Below are 19767 nucleotides of genomic sequence, written 5' to 3' on the forward strand. Positions count from 1 at the left end.
TTGCAAGGTTGCAAGTTGACTTGCATTTATTGACTTTTATGACTGTAGCTGAAAAGTAGTACTTCCAAATTCTAAATGCTTAAAGAGTAGGCTTCTCAGCAGTTGTTTCCCGTTGTAGTTCTGACACATATACGTGCAATATAAATTATGGACAAATGCAGAAAAAGTAACTAAAACATAAATATAAGATAGTAAGAACTAGTGTTTTGAGAATCTCAGTGATGAATTTCTCGAGCTTGTCTTCTCCTGTGAATCTCACCTAACACAGAGCTCACACTGATTTGAATGTAAGCTTATTAAAAAGATACGTATATGGTGCAGGAAGTAATTGAAGATGTTAGTGCATGTTTTTACTTAGAAAAAAATGCTGAAAAAAATTAGCTGAAATTGCAATTATAGTTGGAATCTTTCCCCTGATATATTTTTTTCTAAACCACAGTCAGTCATTTTACAGGGTAGAACAGTTATGTTTTTTTCAAAATGTGTTGAACAAGAATTTATGTAGAACTGCCATTGCATCTGCAAACTATGGTGCTCAAAGACATGTTTCTCCCTGAATGAATTTTCTCATCACGTGCTTTCTCCCTTCCACTCCAGGAAGGAAAAAAATGTTATCAGGTGGTATATAGCACAAGTGCAATTTTTAATTTGACCACCAGGTAATATAGGATAGCCCACATTTGAAAATCATGTGTGTATATTACTACATGTAACTCCTGACTGCTTATAGCTTAACTTTGCATGAAGTGTGATCTTCAGCTTCCTTCTGTGTTGTTCCATTCTGCTTTCCCCTCCATCTGTGACAGTACTGCGCTTTTTAAGTCAGCACCATCTGCACTGGGAGTTCATCCAACAACTGCTCCTTCCAGTTATTTCAGTGAAATGCAGTCAAGTAGCTCCAAAAAAAGACCTATATGAAGTTTCTGGTCAGAATGTTTTCACTTAAGGAGTTAGATCCTATTCCAAAAAGGAGAAAACTGATTTTGAACTCCAGTCTACAGAATTCAATGTGCAGCATGCCTTGCACATTTGCAAAAATAGGAATCTTACTGTCATAAAGTTTTAAACAAAAATGGAGGAAAGATAATAGTAGTCTTAAATTCCTATGCTTTTAAAATTGATGGGCAGGAGCTGAGAAAGCTGTGTTGTTGGAAACTGTGTAGTTGAAAACTATGAATATAGTCACAAAAAGCACTGTTGTGTTTCAGCATGGTGTTCAGCATAATCTCATGGCAAGCATTTCCAACTGAACCTCAAAGACTTGGATTTTCTTCTGGCTACTGCCTTGTACTGTGAACATGAAGATATCACTTCTGTATTTCTCTGTTTGCATTCCTGCTCTGTTTGTCTTCTCAACTTGTAATGTGTGTTTTTGGGATGATATGGGAAGATAAACATCTTTCATGACTATGTACACTCAATCTACCATAATGGGTGTGTTGAACAGGGTTCAATTTGGGTCTGTATTTCTTTCACGGCAATTGCGTTTATGTAGTATTTTAACTTCGTACTGACCACTGTGCAAGTAAACACATATTCTTTGTGAATATGTTAACTTAGAGTGTGTTATGTTTTCTCAGGTTCCAGTAGCAAGAGCCAGCATCTTGTGGCTCATTGGGGAGTACTGTGAACGGGTTCCAAAGATTGCACCTGATGTTTTGAGAAAGACGGCCAAGAGCTTCACTAATGAAGATGACCTTGTAAAGTTGCAGATCTTAAATTTGGGAGCAAAACTCTATTTAACAAACTCAAAGCAGGTAAGGCTTAAATACTCAAGAGCATGTATTTAAAGTCACAGTGGTTTTTGTGCAGTCTATATAGACCAGTGGTAACTTGTTTTATATAAATAACTAAAACTAGTCTATGTTATTCTATGAAGAAAAGCTGAACATCAGGTTTTCAGAAGTCTAACAGCCCAAATCTAAACAGGAGTCCTTGAGTATGGGCTGTACTGTAAATATGAATATATTGATGAGATCACTTTTTTCTTTTTGCCTCTCTTTTTATTGAGATTTGTAGAATTTTATTTTATTTTTTAGTTCAGGTAAGTAGATAGTATAGTAGTATATAAATTGTATAAGTAATATCAGACCGGAGATTTTTCAGCTGTGACTTGCTGTTTTCTGGATCACAGAGCAGAATTTTCAGGGGACTGCTGTCAATTTGAACAAAAAGCTGCTCCTTTTTTGTTCAGGGTATCTGAAAGAAGATGCTGGCAACAGGCCTCAATGTCTTTCCATCAGTGCTCATCTTAAATATAGTAACTGCTTTCCCTTTTCTCTGTATTTCTTATTATTTCACTATACCTTGTGAAGAGAGTGGGTTTTGATCATCTCTGGTAATAGTCTAAAAATGTCAGATAATACAGAAGGATGAATTTAGATCTCCATAGCTGTGAGAGGTGCCAACTGCCTCATTCATCTCAATGACAGTACTGTGAACTTTGTCACTTACTAGCTATGGAATATAGCATCTTGACACTAATTTTTCACTGTAATTCCAATTATTACTATAAAAGGTTGTAAAATGTTTTCCAAATATATAAGGAATATGTTGTCTGAGATATATATGCTTTTCTTGGACTGCTAGACCTCTTTGTTTTCCAGTAGCTTTAACAGCATAGGATCTCACATCTCTGCAACTGTGGTGTCTTCTCTTTCCTTGATAGCTATATCCAACTGCAGACTTGATCCATCTGAGACTTTATTCTGTAGGGCATGTGGGAGATGAACTGTCTCACCTTCCATTCAGATAAGAACAAATGCTTGTCCTTTGTTCATGCTTAGCGTTAGATAGTCTAAAATGGGTGAGTAACAAAAGGTGAGTTCTTTCTGTCAGTTCTCATCTTAATGAAAGTGCTGACTGAGCTAAGGTAAGATTGGTTTGATTATCTTATTTGTCTCCGACTGGCACATTATGTAATATTTACTTATTTTTCTAGATGGCCAAAAGTCCGTAGCCTATAGTGAGATGGTGATTTTGTGATACTCCTTTTCCAGTTTCACATAATCTTGGTTTGAAATACAGTAGTGGTGATAAAGCAGAAGAAACTGTCTCCTGAGATTTCTACTAAATGATGAGTATCATGGAAGGGTGTTTTCCTCTTTTAGTTTTAGGCTGTGGAGTAACAAGTTTTCTTCTCAAGTCATCAAGATATCCATATACAGAATTTGAAAAGAGTAGGTTGATGATCTGGCTTGATTCAGAGCTCCTTCCAAATTAGAATACATATTTTTGCCTTTAAGAGCTCACAGCACTCTTTGTATAGCTGCATCATTCCCAGGAATAGGAATCTTCTCTACTTGCTCAATATTGAAACATTTCTTTCTGGAGTGACTGCAGTTCCTAAAAAGTCCAGCCACTAATATTCACATAATTTTCAAGTTTCAAGCCAAAAGTTGTACATGTGGTTGCTCAGTTGTCAGTCTGTCCCTTTCTCTCCATCTCCCTGTTTTCTCCTGGTGTATCCTACTCTATACATACTTTTGAATCCTTTATCTGTTTCATCCAAAGTCTCAAAGATACAATGTGTCTTTATTGAAAAATAGTGTCAGGACAGCAGAGAGAGACTTAAACAAACAAAAAGACTTCTTTCCCCACATGAGGGTAGGACAGATGAAATTTATCTGTTATATCTTGTTTGGAGAAAAGCAAAGAATTCTGGAGTGAATATGACTATTTTTTTCACTATCCATAGAATATCATATTTGATTTGCTGTTAATTTACTTCGGCATATATCCAAATAGTTAATGCAACATGTTCTCAAGAATACTTTTAAAATTCAGTGTTTTTCATAAGAATTTCCAGTAATATTCTTTAAATCCCATGATCACCTCTTGAATTTGCAAAGGCTATTTATAATTTAAAAACTTCAAGTTCAGACCTATCTGGATAAATATATAATAAAAACAGGCTTTCTTCTGGTTGTCTATGTTGTTTAGTAAACTTACTTCCTTTTTTCATCACTTAGGGACATGTGAATCCTTGTGAATAAGCTATATCACTGTCTAAGTGGAGGTCATGTGAGAGAAACAGTTATGCAGAAACCATGGCACCCAGCTGTCTGAGCTGTTTGTTGCATGTTACAGGAAGAATACAGATTTTGATGTGTTTCTGTTGTGTGACACAATAGGAGTCATGCTGGGAAAAGTCCCAGGTAGTTGTAATGTGTAAACAATTTGTTGAATGTAGTTTAGCACAATATCCTTGTTGTATATGTCTAAAGTATCAAGTTATACAAGCTAATGATACCGAAGAGTGAATGAATTGCTGCTTCTCTGACACTGTAGAGACTCAGCATTGGTGGTATTTGTAATAAAATATTCATCAAGCAGAGATCTGCCAAAAACATAATGGCTGGTAATATAGGGCATGCACTAAATTCTTAAATAGAACTCTTGTAGCTGGAAAGTTCTAGAAACGTTGCTGAAGGATAACCTGCTGCATACCTTTCACATTGGCCATACCAAAATGTACAAACAATAGCAATAGATGCTAAACTAACAGTGTGGGTAAAAACAAGAGCTGTTAAGCCTAAATAATGGGCATGTCCAGATAACAAGTGATGTTGGCGTATAGTAATAAATGTATTATTCCTCTATATCGGAATGGTTTGTCTTATTGTACTGTGAAGCAGACATGGTGTGCAGATTCTGTCATATTTCACCAAATTAACTTGCTTGCTCAAATAATTTTCAGCTTTTTATGGATGTTCCTTTGTTGGTAAAACTGATGAGTATTCATTAATTTATTTTCAGTTTTTAATTAAAATTGATTTTTTCTATTAGCTACCTCCATGTAGAAAAGCTTCTCTGACTTGTTTGGTTGAATTGCCATAAGACAAGAAAAAAATTAGTGTTTTCAAGTTATTTTCATGAAAACTATTTATGATATCTGCAAGGAGACTTCTTGCAGATATGAAGCATTCTTCCATATATATTGTATCTTTATTTGTATTGGACAATATGGAAGAGGTCTTCTAGGGGAGAAGAAGAAGGAAAGGATCATGGAGAAGATGATCCAATTAAGAATATGCAGTCTCTCAGGATCAACTCTTTTTCTAGTTCATTAGTACTCACCAGAAGGTGTCCACCATGATACCAAGGCCCTCAACTTTTCCTGGCCCTTTAGCAATTCACTGGCAAATACTTTTATGTTTGTTTTTTTTTTGTAATCTGTTCTGCTGAGCTTTCTGCTATGACAGGAAGGAGGCTTGTTTTGTTTTACAGAGGCGAAGTGATGACAAAGGCTACTAGAAGTAGTCCTCATATAGTTCAATCCAGGCTACCTGAGACCACTCCCTTCCAATTCCATATTGATTAAACAACATAAATCATGCTTAAGTGCAGATTACATATATTCTGTCCAATATAGTTGTTTAAAATGTTATACCATGATATAGAAATAGCTGCCAGAAAGCTGTAAAATACATATAGAAACCTTTTCCTTTTTCCAGTGCTAAGTACCTTGGGGGGAAAAAAATGTCTTTTCATAGCACTACTCTTGGATTTCATAAAGAAAAAAAAAATGTTGCCCTGATTTTTTTTTAAAGTATGCTTTTTTATTTTTTTTTTATTCTAATGTAATATGACTAATTTATTCAGATCTTTGGTATGCTTTGGTATGCTTCCATATAATGTATTTTTTATGGTTAAAATAAAAAACAATTTTTGTTTACTGTGTACGTCACTTACAGGAATTAATCAATATGCTGAAAAAACTCTTTGTACAGATATAGAAAAACTCTAACTTGCATCCTCAAAGCTGAACTTTTCCCAGCATGTTGTATGTCACAAAATTGAATGTTTTTTTTCCATTTTCCTCCCCTCACATAATTGAAACTGTAACTGTTGTAACAATAGCATGATAAACAAAATATATGTACAAGCCTGTTTCTTTGTGTAAAGAAATGAAGTCCTTATTGACAATGTTTTAACTCTGCGTTATTCATCTAGTCTGAGTTGTTATACTAAAAATTACCTTCCTTATGATGGTAAATTATTTTTGCTGTATTTACTATTTGCTTCAGTATGAACAAAGTGGCGTACTTCTTTTGAGTGTAGCTAATGGATACAAGTCTGTTTGGTATTATTGCTCTGTTTACACTGCAGTATTTCTAAGGTATGGGGAAAGTCGTCCTTTTTTTTCAGTTTTAAAAATTTAACTGGATTATTAAAATTATTTAATACATGTTAATATTATCAGACATCAAATTAGGAAATCCTATTATGCTGTAAAAAGCTGTGATAATATAAGTTGCTCTTTTACATAAATAAATAAATGACCGATATTACTGGAGGCTTTAAGCTTCAAGAAAAAAAATGGAAGAAGTCTTTTATCCTGGTTTTTAGAGGGCATCAGCAGCTTGCTTTTATGAAAAAGTAACAGCTAAATGCACTGCAAATAATTTGCAGTAATCCAGTTCAGTGATTCATGTGTCTGCTTTAATGGGTCATAATTCAGGATAAAGTAACTGAGTGCAGTCAGAGTGCAGACACTGCTTATGCCAGGGACAGTATCTCTTCATAAAACACACCTCAGCAGAAGCAGTTTGCCAGCCCCCTAATACCCTCTGATGTTTTGATGTCCTGCATATTTTTCCGATTAAGTTTTGAGTGCCATGTTTTTAGTTGTATTTCCACATTCATTATCCTCACGTAGACCCTTCAGCGGGTTTGCCATATATGATTATTTTTTTAATGATGCCTTTCTTTCCACTTCAGCAGTTTAATAATCTAGCACATGGCTGCTTCTCAGTACTCAGCATTCACCTCCCCAGTACAGAAGAGGACATGTGCTTTGGCTTCAGAATTCCATTTGCAGCTTTAGAAATGCATATTCCCTGTGGAACAACATTTGTTTGACATAACCATTCATTTTTATTACCTCTTTAAATATGTTTATCCAGAGTTATCAATAATCATAAATAACTTGTATTCTGTTCTTGTCCTGTTTTTTTCCACAGACAAAATTGCTTACCCAGTACGTATTAAATCTCGGCAAGTATGATCAAAGCTACGACATCAGAGACCGTACAAGATTTATTAGGCAGCTTATTGTTCCGAATGAGAAGAGTGGAGCTTTAAGCAAATATGCCAAAAAAATATTTCTGGCACAGAAACCTGCCCCATTGCTTGAGTCTCCTTTTAAAGGTATAACTGCCAAAATCATTTGGTAAATGTTCATTGCGTAAAGGAATGTGACAGCCTATTCTATTTCAAATATGCTCACAAATTGCGTCACTTAGAAAACACAGATGATTAATATGCAAGAATACTCACTCTGTTTACTTGCTTTTCAGCAAGCAAAGTTTACATGTTGCGTACACATTGCATTTACCTGATAAACCCTGACAAACTGATCAGTTTCTGTTCGTGTTGATTTTAAATTTGGTTTAATAACTGAAAGTATGTCTTTTGAGGAAAAATATTCTTCAATTTAGAAAAATATCTTTAGTTTTTATCTAGACTTTAATAGAAGGTTATTAATGTATTGTAAATGTATTACAAATCTGAAAAAAACTGAATCTCAGTAGATTAGATTTTTATTGTTTTTCTCCAAAGTGATAATTTTCCCAGTGCATTTTCCATCTATTTAAAAGAATCATTGTATTCTCAAATAAAAAGGTTATTAGGTTATCTGAATTAAAAATGCTCTGTTATTGTGGTAATTTGCAGTTTTAATTTTCATACTTACTAATGTTCAAAGCGGTAAAAAGAGCTCCATTTTGAAGAAAAACTATTAAGATTCTGGATGTGTTTGTGCCAAGACATGTATATGGATTGTTTAACTGTGCTGTCATTCTTAATATTCACAGTAAAGTAATTTTTAGAGAAGCTACATTTCAGAGCAACACCTCTAAACACACTGACTGATTAGCTTTTTTATTGACCATTATGGGGGAGATTATTGTAATCTATGGACTGAAATCAGTTTTTTGACCTATGAAGAGCTTCCTAGTTTATATTTATTCCATGACATTTGAGGTAATATAATGGCAATTACCTTTAGCCTGATTAAGATTGCTCTTTGTGGTAGAGCTCATGTTGTTTGTATATTTTCCCCTCCCCCGTTTTTTTTAATAGATCGAGATCATTTCCAGCTTGGCACCTTGTCTCACACACTGAACAGCCGAGCTACTGGCTACCTGGAGCTGTCTGACTGGCCAGATGTGGCACCTGACCCTGCTGTGCGAAATGTTGAAGTGGCTGAGTCGGTATGTTGGCATCATTGAAAGTAACTTTGCTGAACACATGCGCCAATACAGAACATTACCTTAAAATATAAGTACTTAAACAACATGTTTGTGCTGTACTGAAAACTTTTGATACATGTGATCATCCATGTGGCTTGTTTTAGCTTGGAAATTGAAAATTTTAAAATCTGCAACATACTGTTTATTTTCAATGAGAGAAGTGGGTCAACTGTAGGCCACTTCCACTTCACTTGTAGACTAAATTAACTTTCTTCCCCTCCATCTCATTTTTTATTTCATACTTCTTGTATTCACTCTGCCACAGTATGGTAATTGCAGTTAATGATAACTGTTACTGGAATACCAAAGTAGTAGGTGCGTGGTGGTTTATTAGTGTATAAATCCAAGTCTTAAAAGAAAAAAATTGGTAGTATACTGGCAGCAGCAGGGGAAGAGTTATGTATGTTTCGAAATGTAAAGTTTGGAAGAGGCCAGGGTTTACATTTCAGATGGTCTGAATAGCATTAGGAAAGTTTTTAAAAAGAAAATGTCATTTGTTAGTGCAGTACTCATTTGTTGACTTTACAGGATTAGTCATCTACTACAGCATTCCATTACTAGCTTGTAAACTAGCAGGCAGTCGTGTTCTGGTTCCAGAGCTGTGATTTATGCATTGGGTATTGGAGTACTAATAAATGTCAGTGAAAGCTATTGTACAATAACAGGAATTGAAATGTACTGTAATATACGGAACTGGTGATGTTCTCTGAGATACGTTCTTGTAACAGGTCTTACCAGAGAAGCATGTGGCCCTTGTCCTGAGCCAAATTCCACACTAAATTGCACATGAATTAATTTGCATATAAGATGTTAGAAATAGAATGAATGAAGGAAATGCTAAATAATGGGTATGAGTTGCAGAGGCCAGTAAACAGTGATGTGGTAGAACAAACATTTCTCTTTAGTACTTCAGTATTACTTCTTTACCTTCTTATATACATTTCAGGAAAAGAGATATTTGTGTACAAACTTCTGAAAGCTTTTATGAGGAGAGTCTGACAGCAGTCATCTCAAGAAGTGTTATTATAAATGATAAGGTTGGCATGAAAGAATGTATGGAGGCACCTTTGTCCATAAAAACAAAAAGCATTGCAGGAAATTGATCAAATGGAGTAACATCCATCTACAATATAAAAGAAAACATCTCCCTCTGACCATTTAAACCTCAAAATAAACATGAAAATCCTTTACCCTAGGCTTTCTGCAAATATTTTCTATGGAGAGTGCCTCATTGTCATTAATTTTGTGGTTTCTCTAATACTTCAAGTTGAGTTGTTAAGCTGCAATCCATTGTTAAATTGTCATTCAAATTGAGAAGAGTATTAAGTTCTTAAAATACCAGTTGCTGGGTGGAGCATTACAAAGCTTTGGCAGCTTTCAGTGTTTAAGAGGAGGCCACTGTGTCTCTAGAACTGTACTCCATTGCAACTCATTGTTAGAGCTCTTACAAAAGTTAGTCTTACTCTAGATCACAGCTGTCAGTGAGGCAGACTTTTATCACTGTTGGTATGGTTGTCTGACTATTTGTTTCTTTCCTGTCCAGAGTTTTTCTTCTGCTTCTCAGTATTATATGGAGATATGAAAAGAAAAAAGTCTGGCTGAAGCAGTGTTTTGTTCTGGTGTGCTCTTCTTGATAAGAATTACTTTTATTTCTGTGCTCACCAGTATGAGAGGGACATGGAGATACTAGAGCAAGTCCAGCAGAGGGCTACTAAGATGATTAAGGGGCTGGAGCATCTGTCGTATGAAGAGAGGATGAAAGAGATGAGCCTGTTTAGCTTGGAGAAGAGAAAACTGAGCGGGATCTCATCAGTGTGTCTAAATACACAAAGGGAGGATGTCAAGAGGATGGGGCTAGACTTTTCCGTGGTGCCCAGCAACAGGACAAGAGGCAACAGGCATAAACTGAAACACAAAGTCCTGGCTGAATATGAGAAATGAATATGAGGGTGACAGCACTGGAATAGTTTGCCTAGAGAGGTTGTAGAGTCTTCTCTGGAGGTATTCAAAACCTGCCTGGATGCAACCCTGTGCAGCGTGCTTTAGGACAACTTGCTTGGCCAGGGGGGTGGACCAGATGATCTCCAGAGGTCCATTCCAACCTCAACCATTCTGTGATTCTGTGACATACAATTGCCATCTGGCTACTGGAACTGTTGCTGCTTACTGGGTCCACACCTGTTTTCTTCTTAAATTTGGGATGATAAAGGTGGTGTTTACCCTTCATTCCAGCAATAGGCTAAATTGAGCTGGATCCATAGACAAAATTCTCAGACTTTGGGTTCTTTTGGCATAGAAATTTATTTATGGTTACTGATGCTTTTAATCTGCCTTAGTAAATCTTTTTCTGGCCTCTCTAACAGACATATCTCACCTTTTATAGGTATGTATAAAACTTTTAGTGCTCCTAATTGTGTAAAATAAGAGAAGCTAAATATTTTCTCTTGACTTGCTTAGAGGATTTATTTAGAAGCCACCTAATACTACTGCTTCAGATATTTTTCTTTGTCATGTTGTGTATATTTTTGTGTCTCTGGTTGGAAAAGTAAGCCTAGAAGCATTGTAAGCATTGAAATGTATTTACAGGCAAAGGAATGGACTGCAATTCTAGGTAAGACAAAGAAAGAGAAACCTACTGAAAAGTTCTACTCTGAATCAGAAGAGGAGGAAGATGAGTCTGCCAGTACCAGTGCAACAGGTAGGTAGTTGAAAACTGATTTTCATCTCTGGTTCCTGAATAACTTTTATCTTCAGAACTGGCAACTACTTAAAATGAATCAGAGAAAAAAAAAGAAAAAGAAAAAGAAACAAAACAAACAAACGAAAACCAGAGGTGTATATAACGTTAGGGAATCAAAGGAAAAAAGTTAAAATTCACTATAGCAGTAACAACTAATTGTATAGATATGGCTTGCGTGTTCATTAAAAGAGTTAGACTTTGCTTTGTTTCCCTGTTAAAAAAAAGGCTGGCATGCTATTTTCATCTCACTTTGAAACTTGTAAGAGAAATGAAAATTTGCAGTTCCAGTTAAAACTAAATCCCTGAAACGTTTTACGGGAAAAATGCCCATAGCCTTGGTTGATGAGAACCATAAGTCTTGAATGTTTGGGGAAATTTGTTGCTTATGAATTACTATTTTGATAGCATGTGCTACTGTGTTGAGAAATGGCCAAACTTGTATAACTGTAGTATTTCATGTGTTTTTGTTAAGTAAATTGTGTTACAGTTTTAATCTGAAGTACAGTATGCTAGTTTCTATTTATTACAATTCAGGTGATGGTGGGGAATATAACTGACAGCTTTGTTTCAAATGAGCTAAGGTTTTCTTGGCCAGTCTCTCGCATAATATGAGATAGACAGTTCTCCAAGACTGCCATTTCAATAGATGTTAATATAGTTTAAATGTAGTGAAGAACATGAGTCTCTTTGGCCATTTCTAAACTTAAGAAACAGACAAAAAAATCTTCCAGGTCCAGAGGTTAGACACATAAAATATTTGGCATTAGAGACTTAAAGAATTAGCAGCATCTGGTTGAATGGCCCAAATGGTCTTTCAGATCTGAAGTTGGTACTTCTTCACTCTCATTCCTAAGCTGAAGGAACATGCAGAAGAAACGTACCTTAGAACTGGGTATCACTTAATGTTCTTGTAAGCAAGAAAATAATATATTAATTTCTGATACTTGAATATTTTTAGCTATATGATTAATTAGAAGATGAATAATTTGTTTAAATCAGTGACTCTATCATCACTATCAATATCCAAGAATAGATCATCTTGTTAAGCAATTGGTTTAAAAGATAATCTGCCGGTTAAGTGAATATGTACATTAGAGAATGTGAGGTCATCTCCAAGCCCTGACAGGGTTATATAATTTTGAAGAACCCACATGTAATTAATTTATTATTGGGAGTTCTGGCTTGATGAAGTACCATACTGTACACACAAGAAAGCAGATCTTTACCAAGAGAATTTTGTAAATGTTGGGGAGACGTGATTTTCTTATCTGCTTTTGACCCTAGGTAAATAATGATGAAATTTGCAATTTGATCTTACAATACTAAAACATTATTTAAAAAAAAAAAAAGCTTAGATTTCTAAAATACTAATTGTGTAAGATACTTAGAAAAAAATGTTTTGTTTTGTTTTGTTTTTTAATTTCAGAGAGTGAGTCTGGCAGTGAAAGTGAGAAGGAAGATAAGGAGGAAGGCAGCAGTGCTGAGAGCAGTGGAAGTTCCTCTTCCAGTGAAGAATCAAGTGACAGTGAATCAGACAGCAAAGAAAGTACAGCAAAGAAAACATCTGGAGCTGTTAAGGAAAGGTAGGCATACATTTGCATGGTTCTAATTTTTTGCTGAAGCAACTTTGCTGTAAACAGTCTGCTAAGTGTTTAGTTAGTTTTTTTTGGAGGTGTATCATCCAACTGATGTTTAAGCATGTGCCAATATATATTCTATGTATGAATTGTGTTCATATTTTCTTTAATCAGACTACTCTTAAATTTAGAATTAATTTCTGACTTTTGTAAAATCTGGGGTGGCTTTTTGAAAATTGATGTAACCTTGGGAGGCTGAATAAGTGATCAGACAGTTGTATGAAACACTTAATTACCTTTTGCAGCAATTTTGCTGAGAGCTAAAATTAAGTCCTTCAACACTTTGCCATTATGTAACTAAGACAATTGATTTTTCTAAATAATGTTATATTAAAAAGATTATGATCCAAATATTAGAGGCAAGGGCTGTGAAGGGAAACGGTCATAAGATATTTAAGTGTTAGTGCTTTTTAAGATTGCCCATTATCAACAGCGTTATCATGTATTAAAGTATCATTAAAATTTTGAGTAATTGGGGCTAATACCTTGGATTGTATGAATCTGTTTCTTCCACTGCTGTCAGCAAGTGGCCTCTGCAGACATGATCGCCCTTTACTCTATAGTCTGCTGCCAGCTCACTTGATGAGTTTGCAGCTCAGCTCAGTCGTGGCTGACAGCACTGATTGGGGCGCAGTACGCACTCTGCTCCTTTTATTACAGACAGTAATTAAAGCAGCTCGCCTTGCCACTTCCATAACAAACACAGCATAATGCCCTAATTATGACTTTATTAATTTAAGTCAGGATTTAATGATTTTAAAAGTGATTTATATTGTTTTTCCTGTTCAGAACAAATGAAATCTGTAGGTTAAATTAATACAGGCTTTTCATCATTGCAAAGTTAAAAAGCTAGTTACCAGTAAATTCTTTTCATTAGAATAACGTCTGAAATTTTAAGCAGTAAGGTAAACAATGATTACCCATCAAAACTGACTGATACACAATAAAGTAACATTTTTAATCCTCAAATTTTGTTTTAAATATTGAATGTGTTTTGAAAAACAAGTTGATTTATATAATGCACAATAGCTTACTTGTTGATGCAACTAAAGATTCTGTTCAATGGCAATGAGGGAAATGTAGACAGTCTTGTCAGTACTTGTGTTATATGTCATGAGGAAACTTTGAACAGTATACATTAGTGAATTTTTATTTTTAGATTAGTATTTTTAGCTTTTAAATGTTTGTCATATTAAACTAGGGAGTTCCTGTTTTTCCCATGATTTTAACAATCAGGTATGCTACATTAGACTCTTTTTGTAAAGTGTACTCCTCCTTCATTTTTAGCTTAGCAAGCTTCGAGTTCACTGCTTTCAGAGAAAATTACTTTTGACTATTAAAATTTTGGGTTTTCATTTCATCTTCGGTTGCACAGTTGGGCATTATTAGGATGGTGTAAATCTTACTATAGATTTTTTATAATTTTGATCAAATGTGATTTAGGCAATTCAGTGTTGGAAAGTTCCAGATTGATGGGGGGCGTTGCTTTGCCCCTAGTATTTTTCCTTTCTGTTATGTTAAATTTTTCAATTCCTTCTCTGTATTTTTCCCTTCTAAAAATAATTGCCATCTAAAACTGTAATGCAACATAGTATATTCTTCTAAACTACTCCGAAAGCTAAGCAAAGATGTTTTAACAACTTAATTTGGGTCTGAAGGGACTATTAATAGTCGAGTGGTCTGGATTTGTTTAATTATTATTGACCTTGTTACCCTTCCAGCACTTCAGTATCCAATTTATTGTCCTGGGGAGGAAGCTGAATCAGGTGGTATATGAAACACCTGATTTGGAAGTATAAGTTTGTAGCATGCTGAACCCAGAAGGGAGGTTTTCTTTCTATATGAAATATTATTTGTCTCCTCCATGACAACTATTAGAAAACAGTTTTCATTTCCTGCAGTATTTCTGTCTGGTAATTCTCCTCTCTTCACCCCCTGCCTGCTCACCAAGACAAAAGGGTAATCTGTTAATTTTAGTTATTAGTATTATTAGGAGCAAACAGGGCAGATTTTAATAATATTCAGTAGCTGTTAGCATAGAACAACATAATCCAACATTGCCATGGCTAAGAGAAGAACTGTGTGAAGAATACTGTCTCTGAAGTCTAATAGCTGTAAGGTATTTGATATAACCAAAAGCATCGGAATGAATGTTAATAGCTCTTCTATATAAACTCTGTATGTATTAAAATATTTGTAGATATTATAGGCATTTTTCTAGGTGGCTTCATTTAGAAAAATTAACAAATTCAATATATTGATGTTTAAAAGCAATAATACTTTGCAAAATCATGTTATAAGCCATCATGATTCTGTTAATTGCATGTGGAATAGTCAGAAATATTTTGTCTAAAGTGGTGTCTTCACTTTTCTGAAATATCACAGGCTCGATATATGCAAATAATATTTTTAATATTTAACATGTTCATATTTTTATTTGACCATTACCTGTTTTAGATTGTGTGATGTTGTACTGTGTAAAGAGGTAGAACAATTTTCCTTTAAATAAGCTACTACTTTCGCCATCTTACCAAGTTTCATTGTCCTGAAGAAGGATTGACTTAAAGCTTGTTTCATAAAACCTTGAAATGTCAATGTAGAATGCTTCCTATCTTCAGCTCTGGGGCACCCAGCACAGGAAACACATGGATCTGTAGAAGTGAGTCCAGAGGAGGTTCACAAAAATGATCAGAGGGCAGAAGCACCTGCCCTATGAAGACAGGCTGAGAGAGTTGGGGTTGTTCAACCTGAAGAAAAGGCAGCGCCAGGGAGACCTTAGAGCAGCCTTCCAGTACCTGAAGGGGGCCTACAGAAAAGCTGGGGAGGGACACTTTCTCAGGGAGTGTAGTGATAGGACAAGGAGTAATGGCTTTAAACTAGGAGAGGGTAGGTTTAGATTAGGCATTAGGAAGAAATTCTTTATTCAGATGGTGAGGAACGGGTTGCCCTGAGTTGCAGATGCCCAGTCGTTGGAAGTGTTCAAGGCCAAATTGAATGGGGCCTTGGAAGGTGTCCCTGCCCATGGCATGGGGGTTGGAACTAGGTGATCTTTAACTCAATCTAACTCAAACCATTCTATGACACTGTGGTGCCTAAGTGCATTTCTTTGGTGTTTTTGTGTGTGCCTTTTACATTTATTTATTTATTTTTAATATCTAGTAATGCAGAGGAAAGTAAAAAGAAAGCAAAGGGGATCTCCAAAAACAGAAACACATCCAGTTCCTCTGATACAGAGTCCAGTTCGTCAGAGGGAAGTTCTTCAGACTCCAAATCAGTATCAGACTCTAGAAGTGACTCTGATTCTGGAAAATCTAGAAGTGCTACTTCTAGTAAGGTAAGTATGTTGAAGATTACATACACATATATATAAATATGTATATTAAACATTAAAAGATGGATCTAATAATTTGTTTATTTCTTTCTGAGGGAATGGAGATGGGTTGTGATTTTATGGATATCTTAAAAAAAAACCATAATTTTTGAAAATATTTGTTGACCTTTCATAAAAGACCCATCCCAAAACAACAACTATTTGATAGTTTAAGTAAGAATACTTTACAATGAAAATTGTATTTTGGTTTTAATTCTGTTACACTTTTACACCAGATAGATAAAAAATAAGGGAACCTAATTTTTTTACTTTTTCATTGGTGAAAACATATGTATGTGGGTATTTCACAGAAATAGCAGCCTGATTTGGGATGTTAATTGTATTAAAATGGAATCCTAATTACTACAGGACCTGGGTCTGACATGAGGAGTTTCTTAAGGGCTTGAAGACATTTAAGTGGAACCAGTGGCTTTCTTTTAAAATTTCCTGTTAAAATTAAGAACAGTGCAGTTAATGCATCTATACTTGAGGCGTATACATGGGCTAGTAGAATTAATATTCCTAATGAGTAATCAACATTTATTGTTCTCTTTTTGATAGGAATAAGGCATATAAATGTTCCATTACTTCAAATTATATTTGGTTTCTTAACTATATTTCTGAGGTAGCAAACTTTCAAGTATCTTTTTTTTATATTGAATGCTGAAATATGTGAAGATACAAAAGTGTTCAACAGAACCATTTATGTGTCAGCTAAGTTTTAATTGCTTACCTTAGTGAAGAGAAAGAGGCTAGAAGTTCATTTTACTCGAGCCAACATTGTAGACCTAAGTCTACTACCATGAACTGAATTCTATTTATCTATTTTTCATTAAAAATAGATAAATAAGGAACCTTATTCTAAATCTGTTAGGAGAATCTGATAAAAAAATTTCTAGAAGTTATTTTTCCATTTTCAAAGATTTCCCCTACATTTCTTTCTATATACTTTATAACATTTGTAGGTTAGAATTGTAACTCAGAAGTTTCCATTTTAATATCAGTATACAGTGTTGAAAATAAAGTGATACTCAAGCATTTTAAATCAAACTGGCATATTTCAATCAGGATTCCAGTATAGACTGCTGAGTAGTCAAAACAGGCCTCTTCTGTTGCATTTGATGCAGTTGTAGAAGCTATTGGACAAGTGTGTATCAAATAGTTAAAAGGGAAGTCTGTAAGTTTATTACTGTTTAAGTGTATTTCCTTTAACTGAGAAAGTAGCGTTCTCTTTTTTTCCAGTAGAGAAGCCAAGTCCTCTCAGAATGAGCTCTTTGGTGCTAGGTGGAGCATGAATTAATTCTAAGAGTTTGCAGCTCCTCATAGTAGCACAGATATTTCCACCAGAAAATAATCGGTACTCTGACCTGCTTAGCTCTGAGCAGCCACTACAAAACTGTATTCAAACAATTTTGTGTTCTCTCTGCTGCATTTGTCCATTTTTCTCAAAATATCAGGGCCAGCCTTCATTATTTCTTTCACTAGAATTATTTAAGCTGTTCTGGTTCTTTCACAGGATATGTGAGGACTACTAGCATAAAGAAGCATTTTGTATTTTAAAACAGCGATCAAGAATGTGTGAAGTCAATTACTGAGTAGTAGGAGAACCGGAATGTCCAAGAAGCTTGTTTGGGATTGTTTTGTTGAAGTCAGTGGAGAATTGTCAAGCCCTTGGATCTTAAGAGAAGAAAAAGAACCTTGCAGGAATAGATACTTGATTAAAGCCTTACTTGTTTAAGAAGAACCTAAAAAGAAATGTGCTAGGAACAAAAGAAGTTTATAAGCCATTGACAGAAGACTTGATTAGAGGCAAAATGTAGAATTGAAAAATTGCAAATCTTTTAAATCTCACAAAAAAAAAAGCAAATATTAAAATTATGTGCATGGCAGCAAAAAAAGGAGGCAGGGAGATAATCGATAAGATAGCATAGAGTTCGCTATCCAAAAGTTAAATAACTATGTTCCTTGAATTCTTTTTCACTAGGAAACTGTTAACATGGCTGATGGACTAGTATATGAAAACTGTGAAGTTTATATATACATACATATATATATACACACATACATATACCTCTGTGTGTGTGTGTGTATATATATATATATATATACATATATGTGTATATATACATACCCCCTCTACTCTGCCCTGGTCAGGCCTCACCTGGAGTACTGCGTCCAGTTCTGGGCTCCCTGGTACAAAAAAGACAGGGATCTCCTGGAAAGAGTCCAGTGGAGGGCCACACAGATGATACAGGGCCTGTAGCATCTTCCCTATGAAGAATGGCTGAGAGACCTGGGTCTGTTCAGCCTGGAGGAAATAAAACTGAGAGGGGATCTCGTCAATGTGTATAAATACCTGAGGTATGGGAGACAGAGGGATTTGGCCAACCTCTTTTCAGTGGTTTGTGGGGACAAGACAAGGGGTAATGGCCACAAGACAGAGCACAGGAAGTTCCGCACCAACATGCGAAAGAACTTCTTCACGGTGAGGGTGACGGAGCACTGGAACAGGCTGCCCAGGGAGGTTGTGGAGTCTCCTCTGGAGATACTCAAGGCCCATCTGGACGCCTACCTGGGCAACCTACTCTAAGGAACCTGCTTTGGCAGGGGGGTTGGACCCGATGATCTTTCGAGGTCCCTTCCAACCCCTTCGATTCTGTGATTAGTTATACATGAATTAGGAGTGAGGGGCTCTTGAACATAGAGGACTTTCACTGTACTCTGTTAATCTTTAGGACTCTAGAGTTAGCTTCAGTTTAATTGATGTTGGATGCTTGAGTTTATGCCTCGAGTGTTTCTGATATTTGGTTCTATTCAGAAGCATAATTAGGTGAGGGTGTAGAGGGGAGAAACATGTATTTTGTGTTAAAAGTGACTGTTGTTCTAAGTAGCTTAACAGATTTTTGGAGAGTTACACATTTTGAGTCCTGTGATCATAGGTTGAGCTAACTGATGATAACCTTGACAGTCCTTCCAAGTTGGAAAGAAAAGCAATAGTTAACAATGTTTAAAGAACATTTCAGATAAAGTCTTGAGTGGAGTCCTTGTATCAAAGTATATTTTACAAGAACCACCCGTGTTTATTTTACTTCCATGAAAACCTTGTAATTTTTCTGCTTCTTTCCATCAGGAAGCAGAATCTCATCCAGGCCCTCAGAAATGCATATTTTTCTACTGAAAGATTTTGTTGGAAAAAACATTGCTTATGTTATTCTGCTATGGGACATTCTTAATTTGGTCAGCATAGGTGGGGAAATTTTATACCCTTAGATGTAAAGATTTTATATCCTTATAGATAAAACTAAAAATATCTTCTGAAATACATATTGATAAGAGTAGTAGTTAGTTTGCCACATGTTATGAACTCTGTTACACAGATAATGTTCTGAGGGCTGACTACCATTCTCTGTGTTTTGTTAGTTACCATTGCCATGTTTAGCAGAATCTTCATAATAAACAAGGTTTGATTACACTCACATGGGAGCTTAATTTGTGTATGCATCCATGCATTTACAAGCAGAAAAATAGGTTACAAAAGCAGATTTTTTTTCTGAATATATTATTAATACTTTCATATTTATTTTTGCGAAGAATTGTTTTGAAAATGTTGTTGTGTTTACCATAACTGAGCTGCAGTGAGTAGAAAAGTCACTTTCTTGTGCTGCAGTGTTTTATATCATTTTGAAATGTGGGTAGTTTGAGGTGTTCAGATACATGACATACTCTGAGCATAAATACTGTGGAGCTAAAATGCAGATTTCAGGA

The 19767-nt window shown here is 35.3% G+C and overlaps 1 protein-coding gene across 2 annotated transcripts in view; it reads left to right on the plus strand.

Annotated features, from left to right (window-relative positions):
• Window positions 1-19767, plus strand: part of AP3B1 (adaptor related protein complex 3 subunit beta 1) — a 172705-nt gene that overhangs the window by 87592 nt on the left and 65346 nt on the right. For both annotated transcript variants that reach the window (XM_035553476.2, XM_035553475.2), the window contains exons 15-20: window positions 1581-1757; window positions 6966-7152; window positions 8086-8216; window positions 10842-10953; window positions 12422-12578; window positions 15792-15966. In XM_035553476.2, the coding sequence (XP_035409369.1) occupies window positions 1581-1757; window positions 6966-7152; window positions 8086-8216; window positions 10842-10953; window positions 12422-12578; window positions 15792-15966 (939 nt within the window). The remainder of the gene's footprint in view (window positions 1-1580; window positions 1758-6965; window positions 7153-8085; window positions 8217-10841; window positions 10954-12421; window positions 12579-15791; window positions 15967-19767) is intronic.

Source organism: Cygnus atratus, chromosome Z, assembly GCF_013377495.2.
Source record: "Cygnus atratus isolate AKBS03 ecotype Queensland, Australia chromosome Z, CAtr_DNAZoo_HiC_assembly, whole genome shotgun sequence".
In the NCBI taxonomy this organism is placed as follows: Eukaryota; Metazoa; Chordata; class Aves; order Anseriformes; family Anatidae; genus Cygnus; species Cygnus atratus.